The sequence below is a fragment of the Charadrius vociferus genome, unplaced genomic scaffold (genome assembly GCF_000708025.1).
Source record: "Charadrius vociferus isolate BGI_N301 unplaced genomic scaffold, ASM70802v2 scaffold234, whole genome shotgun sequence".
NCBI classification, from domain to species: Eukaryota; Metazoa; Chordata; class Aves; order Charadriiformes; family Charadriidae; genus Charadrius; species Charadrius vociferus.
In genome coordinates, this window is record NW_009648148.1 from 904,692 (window position 1) to 923,024 (window position 18,333).

Consider the following 18,333-nt stretch of genomic DNA (forward strand, 5'->3'; position numbering starts at 1 on the left):
TCTCTCCTTCTAACCACCTCAATCTTTTAACCCTGTTAAGGACTTTATTTGTTGGTATTCTTCTTTATTTTCATCAGTTTCTTCTCTTTGTTTTCTTTCAGATTAGTGGTACATGGAAGAGGGGTACTTTTTTGTCTTCAGGAGGGAAGGGTGTTATTTTTCTATTATACCTGTATTTGAGCAAAGATGGCTCAAGCACCATATGTTCCCACGACCTTGGAGAAATTTTGTACAGAAGCAGGAAGTCAGGATTCTTTGTACTTGACAATAAAACTTGCTGGTGGAGCAGTGATAGAGGGAGGGAGGTTTCTGGATTTTTTGTGTTTGTGGTTGGTTGTGGGTGTTTTTTGAGAAGGACATGGAGAGTGAATTCATGGTAATTCAAAGCAAGCAACAAAATGAGCTGAGTTTTGTGTTTTGTGTGTGATAAAATTCTTTTTAATTGCAAAATACTTTCACAGGTCTCCTGTATCTTCTAAACCTGTTAAAAATCAGGGCTGAGCTGTACTAAGTATACTTAGCTGTAGCCCTGCTTCGTTAGGCTAAAGGTTTGATGAAAATGTGTCAGCAAATTAAGTAATTTCTCTGCCAATACACCTGGTGGAGCAATGTAATGATACACTAAAGCCTTAGCAAGTATTTCCATGTTTCATTGAGCTACACTGTCTTTTCCCCCTCTTGCTTTTCATCGTGAAATGCTGGCACGTGTTTTGTTCATGTGCTGTTTCAACACTGTCTTTTTTTTTTTTTTTTTTTTTTTAATTAACAGGGGGACTCTACTGTGGTAGGAACAAGCAAGCTCCGAGATCTATATGAAAAGTTTGATGATGAGTTGGGAAAGCGACAGGCAAAGGCCAAAGCAGCCAGACCACCGTGGGAGCCACCAAAGACCAAGCTGGATGAAGATTTAGGTAGGCAGAAATGATGACAGAGCTCTGAAATGGAATAATTTGTAGTTAACCTGGTTTTGACAGTTGTGTGTATTTAATAATGTTTGTACATTAATCTGTGTTTAACTCCTTCCTTTCTATTGCATAACCATGGGAGTTTTACTGTTGCTTTTGACTGAAGTAGAGCTAGATTCTTTACCCAGGAAGCCTAAGGGAAGATGGAGAGTATCCAGCACTGCCTTGTGCTAAAGTCTCTTCCATGGCATGAAAGCATGATCAGATAGTCCAAAGCATGGCGCACAAGAGGCTTTGCTCCTGGTCTTGTATTTCTAAAAAGGAAGCAAGAGTAGGGGTGTTAAAATCATATGGCTGCTTGTTATGGCACTGTGTTCATCTTTCTTCTGGATTGTGTTTTGCAACTCTGCTTACTATAATGTTATGCAGAAGTATCAGTTTTCAAAACATAGTTTATTTGCGTTGTCATGCACCACCCATGTGGATCTTCTTGTGGTGAAGTAAGTTTGCTAGCTGTATCAGTTATTGGGGAATACTGGTTGATTAGCAGGGCATACTTTTTGATAGTAATTTATCTACTCAGAAGTCAGAGAAAGCTATTTTTCTTGTTTTGTGAGAGCTGTTTGCTGTTCTTTCTATAATTCCACCATTAGAGTGTTTCATAGTGTGTTTTTTCAGTCCATTCCATTAGTTCAATAAATTCTTAGGCATATCACATTAATTTAGGTACCCTGTTGGGCTTGCCTTTTAACTGGTGTTTCATGTTTGCCTGTTAAGCTGCTTCAGACTCTCGTATCTGAGCTTAGTAACTCTTTAAAAATCACATATAAAAAATTCTGAAGTTGAAATACAGTTATATAATGACACGGTCAGTTACATGCTGGCAGTATAAAAAGATACAGTAAAGATAAAAAATAAACACAGATTAAATGAATTCACAGTGAATTCACAGGTGTAAAGGAAACACCTTCTTAATGTCTTTTTGAACAGCAGATTTGCACATATTTAAATTCACTCAAGAATCATTAACTAAATTAACTGTTGGGTTTTTCAGGAGGTGTATTTTCATGTGGATGAAGTGAGGACAAAACTGCTACATTCAACATACCTGTGTAAAGCCTTCACTTCCTCAGATCTCTGCAGAAAGAGTTCCTTTGCTGCTGCAGGCTAAAATACGATAGGGCCAAGAGCAACTTCTCTGTGTTTCTTTTTCTACTATTTCTGGAGGACCTGAAGGCTTTGCATCTGCAGTGGTCCCCTGGGCTGTCTCTCTGTCTGTGACAGCTTCTCCTAGAGCCATGCTTCTGTAGCATCTAATAGTTTGTCTTATTTTGTACATAAGTAAATGCTGTCTCTGTTCTGCCTTCTGTTAGCAATAATTGTGTATTGCACTGAGATAGCAATGCACTTCAAGAGCAATTTTAGATCACAAAAGGCTGATTTCAGTATGCGAAACCAAAAGTTTTGCATTGGTCTTTTGGAACTCCAGCTTACTCTTGCAGATACCACACTCATTTCACACCTAAAATTAGACTTATACAACTGATTAATGTTTGTCAGAGAACTTGTAAAACTCAAGTGTTGGTGAATATTTACAGGAACGTAGGCGTATGCACGTTTAGACAAAACTTGATTTCAATTAAGCATACATGACAAATGTTAACCGTATGTCCCAAGGACATATTTTAATAACACATGCTGAATTGTGGACTGTATAAAAATACAACTTGATTTAAAAAAAAAAAGCATATTTTACTAGTAATATTCTCTCATTTTCTCTCTCTCCCTCTTTTTCTTTTAATTAAGGAGAGTCTTGTATTCAATAAATACACATATTTGAAATGATAGTTGCACAGTATTTCAAAGCACTGGCAGCATAGTAATATGTTTTCTCCTAAGTCAAAACTTAGAAATGGAAGAAATGTTGCATCCCTGCTTCCAAGAATCATAAAACTTACTTACATCATGGTATATGTCTTGGCTATGAAGGCATTTATTTAAATTGGAGCTGAGGAGATCTGTGGAAATGAGTGACATTACGTGCATAAGAAAGGGAGTCACTTGTAAGTACCACAGGAGGTTAGAGAAATGTGATATCAGGCTCTGGGTTTTTTGTGGTTTTGTTTTTTTTTTGGTGTTTTTTGGTTTGGTTTTTTTTTTTTTTTTTTTAAGTCCAGACACTTATTAACATTATTTTGACACCACCACCAAGGAGACATTTTAACAAGTCTAAGACCATCTTCTTTTTTTTTTTTTTTTTCTTTAGCATTGTTCTCCCCTCTGGTACATCAGAAAAAAATATTTCTGTTAATACAAAGAAAAATGTCTTTTAAAAAAAAAAAAGTAAGGAGGACAACTCAAAGAACAGGGCTTCTAAAGAACTTATGACTGGATTCACTCAGCTAGTAGTTTCAGGTTTTCTTCTTGTCTGTGGTTTCTAATATGTGATTAGAAATAATTGATATTGAAAAATTAGTCTAACACTACATGTTCTACAATAATTCTATAGATATATGTCTTTTTGAAACTCTGAAATACACAATATCCTGCTACAGACAGGAGCATTTTTAGGTGAAATGAAACTACACGTATGCCCTTTGCTCATAGCAAGCAGAATTAACTTTTAAACAACAGGTTCCGTTTAGCTCATGCTAGTGACCATATGTGTATTCTTTCTCTTTTCTCTCTATCTCTTTTTTTTTTTTTTTTTTTACTTTACAGTAATACTTGTGTTGGTTGTAGCTCTATAATCTTTAATGTTAAGTAACTGAAATGGTTCTTCTACAACTGAGCACTGGTGCTCCTGGACAGCCAAACGGCACTCTCTCATGCGTGCAAACAGATGCAGTTGTAAGCATTTAAAATCTGTAGCATTTGCTGTCATTTTTTATTAAAAATGCAGTTGCTGTCCCTCTTTTCACTAGTGTGAGTGTCATGTACAACTTTAATAACTTTCAGTGTGCCACAGTTAGCTATGTCATGTTAGAGAATGCATTGCTATTGGAGAAGAGTGTGTGTGGAAGTGTTTTTCAGCTGACTTTATTTTCCCTGTGTGAATCAGAGAGCTCCAGTGACTCGGACTGTGACTCTGAAGATGACAGCAGCTGCTCTAGCAGTTCAGATTCGGAAGTTTTTGACGTCATTGCAGAAATTAAGCGTAAAAAAGCACACCCTGATCGTCTCCATGAAGAACTGTGGTACAATGATCCAGGACAGGTACAGTGAGAGGAAAAAGCATGTATCTGAAAGTCATTCTGCCCTGTAGACCTAAAATTCTGCATTGTTGTTAAACATGCTGGGTGACATCTATTTCAAGGTGCAATTTTTACCACCCTTTTCCCTTTTCTCTTTCATCTTCTTCTAAGCGCTTCACTTCTGGTTTCATGAATCCTGGGGTTTATTCAGCTGGAATCATGTCTGACAGTGCTAATAAAACCTGAATTGGTAACAGTGTACTAATGTCCTCTTAGCCCTGAGATAAAGGTACACAGATGAATTCTGGGATGGAGAAAAGGCAGCATGTTTACCTCCTTTACAAATTTTTCACCTAAAAGCTCTCAGTTCATAATGATAAATAATGTTTTAAATATGCAGTTAATGCTCCTAATTTCTTGTCTAATGTTTTTTTTGTAATTGCATGGAGATTATAGTTCTCATTAAACGTAATTGCTGAGCTCGTGAAGTGTTGTTTTGAATGTATACATTGCACAGAAGACTAGTTTTTGTTTGCACATTTGCCATCTTCATCTTTCTTACTTAAATATTTTACAGTCTATTCTAACTCAAATGGCACCTCAGTAAATTTATTTTCCTGGCACTTTGTGTGATGCATGAGTTTAGCATGCAACAAATCATAATGCCAAGAGATACTGCATTGCTTATTGCCACAGTGGTAATTCAAAGGTCTGTTGAATATTCTATTACAGACTCATATTTATGCTTCCAGTTAAAAAAAATAATAATTTGACTGAGCACAGCTAGCTGTTTTTATTTGTATGGAAAACAAAATTAGCAAACTGTTTAGATATTTAACTGAAAAAATTGTGTAGCTCTTGGGCACACTTCAAAGTAATGTTCCAGGCCAGAGTATTAGCTAAATAAAAAGAAGTGGAATAACTGTTGGATGAATAGATTCAGGAATGTGTGGTTTATGACTTTCTTGCTGAAAAACTTTCTTTCCCAAAAACTTTCTTGAGACTGGCTCTTCATCTTTCTTGAAGGGGCTGAAATCAGATCATGGTGAGCTTGTCAGTGCTGTACTACTTCTAAGTAGATTTTATTTGAAAACATCTGAAGTTTTCCTAGGTATTTATCTGGTGTGCCCCAGTGCTTTCTGACTATCACTACATAAATAAGCCAGGAATGATTGCCGTGCACACTGGCACATACAAGTACACCGTCTGACATGGAACTAGATTTTTAGGATGGATCTTTCCAACCCTTCAGTCTGAGCAGTGTGTTTGTTACTTTGGATAATCTCCAGCAGTGCTGGCAGTTGCCAGCAAATAAATTGTTAAAGCCAATGCCACCACAGTGGCAAATGTTATTTGCTTGTTTGTGTTGCCCTGTTGGTCAGAGAAAGTTAAAAGCCATTGCCTTAGTTTATGTAAAATTGCGATCTTTAACTCTCTTCTGTTTTCTGGCTGCATAAGCCAGTGGGGAAGTATGCCTTTACCTATAAGCATGATTCAATTTCATTGAACCTGTACTTTCCTCAAGGTCTCGGAGTGTGGAAAAAAATGCACGAACAGAAAGTTGTCATGTCACTCTGTTAAGATTGCACTACTTAGTTCCCAAAGGACTAGAAAGGTGTCCTACTTCTTATGTTCCTTTGCATGTATGCACTGTGCCAGTCTGAAGTGATTAAACTGAGATTAACGTTCAGAGAATTAACATCAAAACTAAAAAGTTGTGTCCCGCTCCTAACTGCCTGAAGACTACATTAACAGCAGTTTGGTGGGTTTTGCTTCCTGAGGTATCTTCACATTGTAGCTGTTTGCTGGTGATACTGTTTAGTTCTGCATAGTTGGATGCTGTTTCCGTTTCCAGACTGCTTATAATGGCATGGAAAGTTCTGATGTTTTTTTTTTGTATTGCAGGGTTGTTGGGTTTTTTTCTATGTCTAAAAACAATGTTTCAGTTCTTGGGTTCAAACTTTGAAAAACTCCATGAAAGCCTGGGGTTGGGAACTTCATTTGTTTCTCTGGTTTGTTTCTGTGGGGTTTTTTTGTTGGATTTCTGCAATAGGCATGATGTTAAGAGCAGAAAGCTTTAGGGTATTGCAGTCATTGATAGTCTGCATTGAACTTGGTCATAAAAGTGAAAAGAAAGACACTAGCTTTATACTGTGCGCAGTGGCCTTTTTTGATATACCTACTTGATGCAACCATACAGAATACTGAAGTGGGTATTTTTTTTTACCCCTTCATCTTTTTCACTGATCTGTTCGCAGGATGTAATTGAAGTGTTCCCATTACTACTTTAAAGTAACAAGTAAAATCTTCAAATGGTCTGCTTTGCATACTTTTGGTGATAGCCTTGCCACATTGCAGAGGGGTTAACCAGGGATGAGATTTTCAGTGGACTGTGTGGAACTGTTTGAACATGGAGATTTCAGCATGTAAATATTTGCGTGTGCATGTTTGGGACCTGAATCTCATTTTAGGCAGACAGTGTTCTGTTTGTATATATAAGAAATGGAAAAGATGTATATGATAGTAGAGTGCTACGATTCTGCTGAGAGCATTTTTCCATCTTGTGCTTCTGAAACAGTGATGAAGTTCTAATGCTATTGTGCAGTGTTCTTACATTAGTCTATACTGTTTTCAGTTTTATTGGCTTAAGAACATCCACTTAATCTAAGCATGACAGGCTTTTAGAAGCATCATCACTCCAGGCATTAAAACCAACATATTTTTCCAAAACTGTTTTCCAATAAAAACAGAATCCTATTTTGTTTTTGACAGATGAATGATGGACCTTTGTGCAAGTGCAGTGCTAAAGCACGACGAACGGGAATAAGACATGGCATTTATCCTGGCGAAGAGGTAACTAATTCTAAGAATTGCAATTATGAATACAAACCTCATGCTGTAAACTCATATTTGGGTTGATTTGAGGTTTTTTTTTCCCCATGACTTACAGGCTTAGTAAAAACTCCTGTGCAACTTTAAATCACTTGTGTAACTTCATACTTAAAACGCAATACCTGTAATGAAATCCACCTGAAAACTGTGGAAAACTTTTGCTTGTATTTGTTCAGTTCTATGGGGTTTTTTTGATTGTTTTTTTTTTGTTTTATTTTAAAGTTTCTGAAACACAGTTACATTAATAAAAAAGAACTCGTGGTCAAAGATCTACCATCTTCAAGTGGATGAGTATGTTATGAGCGCCCTCTTTGTGAAGGGATTGCTTTAAAAGTAAAAGTAAATAAAATAATAATTATGCTGCTGACAGAGGCAGGAAGCTTGTCAGGATGTATTCTTGCCTTAGCACTAGAGCATGTCTGCGCTGTGCACAGTGCTGTCTGCACACTGTCAAACAGTTTAAGTTCTTTATGAATATTTGATTAGAAAAAAATGACTTCATCAGCTTCCTGAAACACGGTAGTGCCCTTCTTTTGAAAAACATTGTTGAAATAGTGTTTGGGTATTTTTCCTTAGAAATATTAATTTTGACACAGAATTCTTGGTGATCAGTATTGTTTCTGGAAAGAAAAACGATGTTTGGACCACCTCAAGCTTTTTGATTCTCAAAAAAGTTCTTGTGAAAGAATTTGAGAACATTAATATGTAGGTTTTACAATTTACCTTTGTAATCTTTCTTGAAGAATTTCGTTTTTCAATATGACTTTTTACATATATTTACTGAAATGTTCTTTTATTTCTCTGCAGTTAAGGATTTCTGAATGTTTCTGTGTATTATTTCACTTCAGAAAAATGGCTTTGGTCTTCCTATAAATCGTTCCAGTTCAGGATCAGTTCCTCCCCACATTGTCTGTAGTGTTTTTCTGGGAGAGGAGGAGGGAGAAAATTTTAGCAGAAGAAAACTGGTATATAAAACTTGCTGCATGAAGGAAGCTGCTCCCTGGAGCAAGGCCAGCTGGGAATTTGTGGTTTCAGAAAGTCTCCTGGGATATACTAGTTTTTCCAGTGTCCTGTAGATACAACTGCCTAGCTTTAAACTGGCTGGTTTGTAACAGTCTTGTCACACCAGTGAGAAGCTTAATTTGGGGCTGAACAGCCAGAGTAATAACCCTGCTTATTGGATGGGTCTTGCAAAGTGCACAGAACTGCGTGGTGATGTCGCTCTCTTGCCATCACCATCAGGCCAACTTTTGTAATGCTGTTTAGAGTAGTACCCTGCTCACTGCAGTGATTTCCCCCCCCCTTTCCCCATGCAGACAGATGTATTCTGAACAGGCTGGTGGCAGCCTCTGAACTGCAGCAAATTGGATGTAGGGCATGCGAGAAACTGGTTTTGTCTGACTGCTGAGGATTTTTAGGTCTTCAAACTGGACTGCTTCAGAACAAGCTGGAAGAAAATGCGAATCCCAGGCATTTGGTGTTGCATCGGAATGCACAAAGGGCTGGCTGCCTTCGGACCTTGCAGGCAGGCATTACAACCTGGCAGACAGAGCAGGGTTACTAGAGCTGCCTCTCGGTGATAGACTAATCCCTTCTCTTCAGGCCCCGGATTTGCCCCAGGCAGATGAGCTGATATCTGTCTATCTTGATAACAGACTTTGAGATCCTCTTATGTGAGGTCCAGGTTCCTTTTTGTAAGCTTTGCGAATCCGTTTCCTGAAACAAATGTATATAAAAGACGAAATTAGTTTGGTGTGTAAACAACTAACTGCTGTGTGTAGGAAAGATGGAGAGTCAGATGGAAAATGATAAAATTACAGCAATGTTTTTCACCTTTTTTTCCTTTCGAATAGCTTTTAAAAATATATCTGAAAGTGAAAATGTAGATAAGGCCCCACTTTCCCTCTTCCCAGAATGCTTAATTATGACTACCTGCTTTTATTTAATTTTTCCTAGTGCATATTTCATGGCTATTAGAAATGCTTTATTCTCTCTTTTAATCTAAATTTGCCTTGACTCTACACATAATTCTACTTATCTCTTTCTTTAAGCCCATTAAACCATGCCGCCCCATGACCAACAATGCTGGAAGACTATACCACTATCGAATTACTGTGTCGCCTCCCACAAACTTCTTAGTAAGTACTTTATAAATACTTCTAACTAGGACTCTATTTTTTTTTTTTTCTGGTGATGGAAGTAGTACTGCTTCTTGCTTACTCCGTGGTGGTTTTATTTGCTTTTTTCAGACAGACAGACCTACTGTTATTGAGTATGATGACCATGAATATATCTTTGAAGGGTTCTCCATGTTTGCACATGCCCCACTAACAAACGTAAGTATGATTGGTACCTGACGGCCCTGCTTTTCCAGTGTAAGCTGTTAGCTGTCTCTGAATGAAAAATGTGCAAATACTTAATTTCTGTACACTTGAAGAATTTTTTTTGTTACTTTGCTATTTCAAGAACTGTTTTTTTTGTTTTGGTTGTTTTTTGTTGGGTTTTTTTTTCCAAATATTGTCGGGTTGGTTTGTCTCCTTGGTGTTATACCATTACTAGCTACACCACCAGTGCTAAAGCCCAGTGTAAGAGTGGTTGTCAGTACAGGACTGGGATGTAAGAATACTGGAGCTGAGAGGGACTGAGAAGAAACCATTTTTTTTTTTTTTGTGACAGTTTGCTTGCATAATATGTATGACATCACATTACTTTTGGTGAGCAGGGCGAGGGACTGTAATGTTGATGAGAAGTCAGTAAGAAAGTAGAGTTCAGCCTGTGGGGTTGCAGCATGAAGCAATCCTGCCAGGTAGCATTAACTCAGCCTTAGGGTTCAAGGCAGATTTGTCCTGAAGCTTTACATTTTCACTTTGCAAACAAGGTAAAAGAAACAGTTTTGTTTTACTCCCATTACAAGGGTAAAAAGGCCACCTTTATCTTTATAATTTTTGTGTCTACTGCATGACAGGAAGGCAGAGAGTTATGCAAATCTTTAATGTACAGAGAACAAGGCAAACTCTTCTTGTCTGACATGAATAGTTAGTGAAGACATTGAACTTACTCTTACCATAAAGTGCATGTGTGGTTTTTCTCATTCCAAATAGAGGAAGTGATCAGCAGCAAATGATTACTTTTTTACAGAGTTGAATACAGAGCAGCACTGTATTGTCAGTTCCTGTTACGAACAGGTATAAAGCCTTTTGGAAGGAGTCTTGCTGTCTTGAGATGATTTTTGGCAACATATCAACTGCTGTTTGAGAGACATTTTGGAACATATTTGATAAAAGGGAGGTGGAAAAGGGTAGCAAAGATAGAGAACTGAACACCAGCGTCTTTGAACTGAATTTCTGTAATTTGAAGTCTTAGCTTTGCAAGCTGTTAGAAGTCTTAGTACTGTTATTACTATTACTCAGTAATAATTAAGCCAATCAGATATTAGGGAAAATGGTTAGTACAGTCATAAGAGAAATTATAGTTTTCTTAATATAACTACCAAAACAATTTTATAGTACCAACCACATGTTCCTTTGCTATGTATTTGCTTGTTTATGTGGAACTCTAATTCATGGAGATTTTGGTCGTGGTCACTTCTCTAAAGCATTCATTTTCTATTCAGTTCAAAGAAAAATACCCCAGGCTACTGAGTTTCTGAATTGGAATATTCTGTCCTGGTTGCACTTATATGTTAGAAAATAAGCAAACACTCCATGTATTTTTTTTAATTTTTTTTTTAAAAGTGCTGCTGATGTAAATGTGACAGCTTTTCCTCTCTTCAAATGCTAAATTGGGCATTTCACTTCCAAGGTTTTTTATTCTTGTATTTACATTTAATATTGTATCAAATTGTAGGAAATACAGTTTTTTCTTCGGTGTAGCTCCTTAGTTTATCATGCAGATATTAACAGATTTTTGTAGACAAAACTCAAATGTTTGACAGTGAGCTGCAAGAAGATGCAAGCAGAATATTGCACCTCTGTTAAGTGCATTGATTTCAGTGCAGCCCCAGAACCATTCAGATATTTATTTGAATGCTTATCAATGCAAAATAACCTTGGGTTGCCTCACTTTCACAGGCCATTGAATTGTTCTAAGATACTTTAATGCTTGCAGGGCCAGTGAGTAGTAAAACTTACTAAAAGTTGTAGATATGTAGGGTAGAATTAGATATTTCTGTAGTTTCTTTTAGCAATTCAGTATTCTTACTTTAAAAAATCCCACTTAAAAAAACGGACAAACACACACCTTCAGCAATCCATGGACTTTGCAAACAGAGGAACCTTTTTTCAAAAGTGAAATAAAGGAATTAGGTGTTTGTCTTTATTAGTTAGTTGAGTGAACTTCTGAGAATATTGATTGGATGAAATTAGTATAAAGCTATAAATTTATCCTGAAGTTCTTATATTGTGTTGCTATCACTTAAAGCCATATTTTAAGACAGTATGGCTAACAGAATTGGCAGTGTGCTAAAAACATCGTGTCTTCAGGTCACTGTATCAATCTGCCATGTTGTGTCACCAACAATAACTTCACTTCCGAATGTGCAGGTGAGAGAAGGTACAGGTTTACTGAGCTTTGCTTTTTCTTCTAAACAAAACTTCATCTCCAGTAGATGGCATTATTTAATCTTCCTTTGTCATCCCTCCTGTCAGCCCTGTTTTATTACAGAGGTGGAGTTTAGAACTGTTACTTTTCTTTCACATGCTTGTGTTCTTGTCTTTGCATGATCCCCCAGAACAGCTGCTTTATCAAGTGCCCTTTTCAAGCAGACAGTAATACCTTTGCATACAAAATTGTATTAACTATACATTTGATGCTGTGTAGTTTTTCATGCTGAATTTCTATTTTCCTTTCAGATTCCTCTATGTAAAGTAATCAGATTTAACATTGACTATACAATTCATTTTATTGAGGAGATGATGCCTGAGGTAAGAAGGATAATTAGTCAAAAAGTCAGTGGGTTATGTGTTGTTGATACGCTTAATGGATTAAACTGTTTAGAATCCCATCTCGTGAAGTCTCTAAGAGACAGGCTGTGTTCTGAACAAATGGCTGAAAAGAAACTTGCACTCACAGGTGCTAGCATAAATCCATCTACCTAGGCTATCATATATTAAAATCAAGTAGTAAGAAGCGCTTATATCCATAGCTTCTTTTCATTTTAAGTTATATACAATGTATGTCAGGTACTCTTATCTGTAAGACAAGTTAGGCATTATCCTCCTTTTATGGATGACAAAAATGAGGCATGTGGAGGTGCTGGTTTGCCAGGACTGCATAAGTCAATGGCAGAGCTGAAACTTAATCATGAGTTTGAAGCTCTGAAGATTGCTTATCAGTACTTAATATAAGCTGTTGCCAAAACAAATTTCCGGTGGATACAAACAAAGCACATTCAGTTCATAATCTTTTTTTTTATTATTTTTTTTTATTACAAATTAATCCCTGGTGAAGCCAGTTTGTGAAGTAGATTGCTGCAGTGGAACAGCATGTGTAGGTACAGAAACACCCCTGCATATTAACTGCAAAGATAGGATCAGTGCTTAATTTAATCACATATATTTACATTTTTCTTTCTAGTTATCTCTCTTTTTGTTGCTCAACAGCATCTAAATATATGCAAGAGCCCTGAAATTCCTCAGCAAGATTAATGCGATCAAAGCAATTCATTTCTTGTTACTGAATCTGCTGTGTTGTCTCCAAATCTTGTTCTAAAACAACAAATGGCCACCAAGCAGAATAGGGAATTTGGCAGTTTTTTGGACGCCTGGTCAATCGACTACTGCAGTTGGCTACAGCACTGTTTGCAGACTGTCTTTACTAACGCATTCTTGTGAAAGAGATTGTCTTGTTGGGTTTGGACTTTATGGCCAGTATCATACACATACAATTTATATCAGCCTGGCCTGATGTTGTTTTTAAGGAAGACTTTTTAAGTTCCTTCATTTCTAAAGCTCTGTGCTTTGGAGGAGCTGCTTCCCCACTTGATGAGAAGAATCTCATTCTTTATTTTTTCCTTTTTTTTCTTCTCTGCTTTCCTGTTGGCTTTTGAGGTCAAAATCTTCAATTTGCATTGTACTGACATGTTGCTATGGAAATGATCATGATATCCCAGAAGGTGATTTATAAACTTTTAATGTGAACATGTAGGAAAAAGTGAATTATGAAAAAGATCCTTCTCGGGAATATGTCATCTGCTTAGCTTACTCAGGTGGAAGGGTTTTAGTGCATGGCGAATTGTCGCAGATTCATAATTTCTGCCTATAGTGTTGCTTTGGTCATTGACGAAAGTGTCTTCATTACAATGCTTTCGTGACGATGCTTTGTGAAGAGATCACTGTGTTATGTTACAGTAGATGACTACAGATGTATCAATACTGTTTCCAAAGCCCAGTTGTCTAGCAGTTGGCAAATATGAAGACACTGGGGTTTTTCATTGTTTTATTTAAATAAATGTGACTGGCATTGTTTGTATTACAGTGTTATATATTCCAGATTATTTTTTCTTTCCCCAGAATTTTTGTGTGAGAGGTCTTGAGCTATTCTCTTCATATCTATTCAAAGATATTTTGGAACTCTATGACTGGAATCTTAAAGGTAACTTTTGTTTAGGGAAAAAAAAAAACCCATACAGAATCTCAATTAGTTGCAGCTTTTTTAAATAGGACTCTATTTTGTTATGTTCTTTGGTTTAAAAAGACAAAAGTTGCGAGGGGCCTCAAAAGACCAAAGTCAAATGCTGGTTTATGTGAGAGGGACAAGCTTCCACTTTGTTCTTCAAGAAGATGATATATATTAGAGTTCATTAATGTGGGCTATAGCAACTAAAATGCACAAACTTGGCTCTGTATTCTTGCAGATAAACTAAATTTCTTCCTAATCCAAAACTCCTTTTTAATCAAACAGTAATTCTTATTGTATGTTTAATATTGCACAGTATTGTGTGCATGGTATTTTGGAAGTCAAGATGTCAGGTAAAATATTCTCTCTGTTTTTACAAGCTAACAAACAACTTACTCATACACTATTTCTCTACAGTCAACTTACAAAGCAGTGTCATACAGACAGCCATAGAGGGATAACATATCATTATAGCTGAATGTTTTTGACTTGACAAGATGAAAATATATGTTTCTGTGAAGACTGCGACAAAGGAGAATTTCAGGGATGATCCTTCCCTTGGTCTAAAAGAAAACCAAGAATATCAAAAGAATTTGGTTTCAGAATTGTAGGTGTGCTTTGGTGTCTTGACTTTCTCTATAGAGATGCACTCTTACTGCACACTTACTGCAGTTAAACAGAGGAGCATACAAGTTTCATACATTTTTGTTTAGCTTTCTTTGGTTTGATACTAATTGTATTCCGATATTAGTGTTGTCTTTCATATCACTGGTTCTTGGTGTTCTTTCTTTTTTAACACCAGGTACTTACTGGTTTTGTTTTTATTTTCATGCAAATCTTTGGATGACGAATTAGGAAATGAAAAAGCCACAAAATAGCATCGTGGAAATTTCCTTGCTATCTTCGTTATTGTAAACAAAAACCACTCCACTAATTGAGAGAGACTAATAAACTAGTGCTTGTGTCTGTAAGGCTTAAGTGAATTAATTATATACAATTTTTTTTCTGTATTACCATTTTAAATAAAACTATTGTGTTTCTGTTACATTCTTTTTATTTATAAGTTACTGTAGCTTTCTTTGAAATTGTCCATGTGAAACCTTTCAGTAGAAGTTGTTACTCTGTTCCTTTCTGCTGTGCATAGGCCCTATTAAATGTAATCACTGTTCATCTGCAGCAGGGTTGACTTCTTTTTTTCTTCTTTGGCAAATGCATTGCTGTTCATAAATTTTTCATGTTTTTTTTCAAATTTAAGGTCCTTCACTTGAAAATGATTCTGTTTGCTGCCCCAGATTTCACTTCATGCCACGATTTGTGAGATTTCTTCCAGGTAATATTGGTATTATGTAGGTTTATGGAAATTAGATCTAAAAAAATGACAAAACCAACAAACTCCCCCCCCCCCCACCCCCCCCCAAAAAAAAAAACTACAAAAAAACTTATTGCAAGTCAAAAGGTTCAGTCAATGTGGAGGTCTAGTGCTTCCATCTGAAGCTGGCAGGGCTTGCTGGCAGTATGGGTGATTTACTCAGAACTGGGATTCAGATGGGCAGGCCAAGTCTTGCAGCTTTTGTCTCTGTCGTCATGATCTTAGGCAGTGCTGGGTCATCCTTGTCCTGCCCTGCGATGGAGCTGTGGCATTTGAGGAGTGCTATTACCTAATGCCACGTATAAAACTGAATTTAATGTCCCCTCTGCTCTTCAGGATACCGTGTCATTATATTAAAATTCTTGATGTACAGTTTTGAGGGTCAGTGTGATTGGCACCCCTGAGTCCATGTTGTTCTGATTGTTTCTTTCTTTATTTTAATGCAAGCTTAGACCTTGCAGCAAATGCTGAAAGACACAAAAACACCATTCCAATGCAATTCAACCCTAGCCTGCCAGCCAAGGACAAGCTTCAGTCTGGAGCGTTAGCTCGTTTTGAGTGAACAACTTATGTAGGCTTTTAACACATCCTAAAATACTAGGACAGACTTTCAGTTGATATAAATGTCATGGCTCCATTGAAAACGTGTCCTGCTGAGATCCTGCCAGTGATTGCTCCAGAAGGGTTGTGTGGACAGGAGGATGCATTTCAGCTGCCGGACTGAGGGTGCAGATGAGACATGGAACAATCTTCATCAAGAGGCCAGTGGCTGGAGGTGCTGTCTGCTCTGGGCTTTGAAACTTAGTTGGGATATGAATTATAGCTGTAGCTAAATGAGGTTTGGCTCGTTACTGTGGAGAGTGCTGATGGCTAGATGACCATATTTCTAATTGTTGTTCCTTCCTGGATACACAACACTCTTCAATCAGAAGTGGAGCTCTGAGGCTTGCTAGCAAACATTGATTTGGTTCTGCTGAAGCAATTTACAAAATAAGCCATCAAGCCACATGTGGCTGATTAACTTGACCTCATCACAAAATGAGAACAAGTTTGACCTGCCTGGTTTGTGTAGCTTGAGGGTGTTTCCTGTTAGTTTATTTTAGTTTAGAAGTCAGCTCTTTCTGTGCTGTTAGATTGTTTACTGATAGGAAGAGAAAAGTCTCTATAATATGTATACCTGTGTGCTTCCTCTTTAAGGTTCCCTGCCTTCTAACTCTTGATAAAAATGTTTTTTTCCTGATATTTCTGCATATATAGTTGCCCCTTAGCATCTTTATGACAGATATTTTTTAATCAAGTTTGCATTTTGTATTGATTACTTTTTGAGATATCTTGAGATTTTTAATTTCCAGAGAGTGGGAATCTATTTTCTTCAGGTACGTTTGCACAACATTTTTTATCTATGTTTAATCAAAGTAGATATATTGGTGCAACTGTTCTCCACACATTCATCTACTGTCTCTTTAAAGATAGAAACGAATTGCTGATTTCCCATCTCCTCTACTTTTCTTTCTTTCTTATTTTTCTAACATGGTCTAAAAATATGAGGTTTGGGATGTCAGATTTTCTATGTGGATTACTTAGAGACGGGCCTTGGGGTAGCTCTAAGCTTTGAGCTAATCATACCAAGTTTACTGAGTGCCAGAGATGTATAGCATGCAAGATAGTTGCTGTCTTTTATTCATTGTCACATATTTTTGTGATGATAAATATATTAAGAGAGTAAAAGACTAGAAAAAACATTTGAGGTCCCAAGTACTGCATGTTCTGACTCAGGAAAGGTCAGGTCTCTACCTAGTGTTTAGCACAGCTATCTATAGCAACCTGTACCCTTCCAGTACACGGGCTTCAGTGAGTAAGGCTATGCTTTTTTTTTAGTGGTTGTTGGACATGGGCTACCTCTTGTGTAACAGTATAATCTAGTTGCTGACAAAGACAAAAGTCTTCTAAACTGAGTGTCCCTTTAATTTGAAGGAAAACTTTGCACCTTTAAAAATCTGCCCCTGCAGCTATTTAGAAATATTTTCTGTTTCCAATGAGGTTTGGGGGGTATTTTCCCCATTTAAGATTCCCTCTTGGAGTTTGAATGAGGTTAATCATAGAATCATAGAATGGTTTAGGTTGGAAAGGACCTTAAAGATCATTGACTTCCAACCCCCCTGCCATAGGCAGGGACACCTCCCACTAGACCAGGTTGCCCAAGGCCACGTCCAGCCTGGCCTCGAACACCTCCAGGGATGGGGCCTCAACAACCTCTCTGGGTAACCTGTTCCAGTGCCTTACCACCTTTAAAGTGAAAAACTTCTTCCTAATGTTTAATCTAAACCTGCCCTCTTCTAGTTTGTATCCATTCCCCCTCGTCCTGTCACTACATGCCCTAGTAAAAAGTCCCTCCCCAGCTCTCCTGTAGACCCCCTTAATTGTTCTAAGAGGCCAAGTTACACCATTCCCTTTCTTCTTTTCTGTACTATAGTGCTGTGATTCCAGATGAAGTAAGAGAAGCACTAGTTCCCTCATGTGTCTTGTAGAGGACATCATCTTACACATCTGCTGTGATGCAGCAGTTCTGCAAGGCTTTTCCTGTGTGCCTGGGATGACATTCCTTGTGCGGTGGCGTCATCCCCCATATTGGTCTAAGACTTTACTTCTGTTTTTTCTCCTTTCCTTTTTTTATGTGCGTAGTGTTAGAGAGAATATACTCAGTGGCAGGATCAGATTGCTCCGGCTTTCTGGGGAAGGGAGATCAACATTTGTGCTCTGTGGGGATGAAGCTTGAAGATGCCTCCATACCTAGAGATTAACACCCTGTTGTTGAAGGGGGGGGGTCAGAGGGATGTGTGTCAAAACGAAAGCACTGTAGTAACATGTCTATCTTTTTACTCATATGAGCGGACATACTGAATTTGAATAGCCGGTGTCTTCTGAATGGTGGTCTGTCAGGACAGTCACTCACTCGTCTTTCCTGTTTGCATCTTCACATCTGTAATTGGCTACCTGGAGAGAGTCAGATGTTTATTATACTGCCTCCTTTGTTAAAAGTAGCCTTTGCTGTGCGTGTTTCCCGAAGTCTCGGAAGTATTTAGCAGTTTTCATGTTCCCTTGATTCATTTAGTGACAGAAAACAGCATGAGGCTCTTTAGTCTTCATTATTGCAGGTACAGCATGTAAGCACTACAGATGAATTTATAATGCAAGGATAACTTGCTACATTCATCCAGAAGTATCCTGTAAAATTTTGAGTGTTCTTAAAAAAAGCTGCATAAATGCCTAAAGGCTTTGTAACTACCATTGTAAAAAGAATGATAAAAGTATGAAAAGGAAGATATAAATGGACAATGTAACTGATTGTTCTGCCTAT

At 37.4% G+C, this 18,333-nt stretch overlaps 1 protein-coding gene across 1 annotated transcript in view; it reads left to right on the forward strand.

The window, feature by feature from the left end:
* The window catches only part of DROSHA (drosha, ribonuclease type III), a 69,548-nt gene that overhangs the window by 5,505 nt on the left and 45,710 nt on the right, over window positions 1-18,333 (forward strand). The window contains exons 4-11 of the mRNA XM_009883947.1: window positions 770-911; window positions 3,967-4,121; window positions 6,872-6,952; window positions 9,043-9,129; window positions 9,241-9,327; window positions 11,842-11,913; window positions 13,501-13,582; window positions 14,862-14,936. Of these exons, the coding sequence (XP_009882249.1) occupies window positions 770-911; window positions 3,967-4,121; window positions 6,872-6,952; window positions 9,043-9,129; window positions 9,241-9,327; window positions 11,842-11,913; window positions 13,501-13,582; window positions 14,862-14,936 (781 nt within the window). The remainder of the gene's footprint in view (window positions 1-769; window positions 912-3,966; window positions 4,122-6,871; window positions 6,953-9,042; window positions 9,130-9,240; window positions 9,328-11,841; window positions 11,914-13,500; window positions 13,583-14,861; window positions 14,937-18,333) is intronic.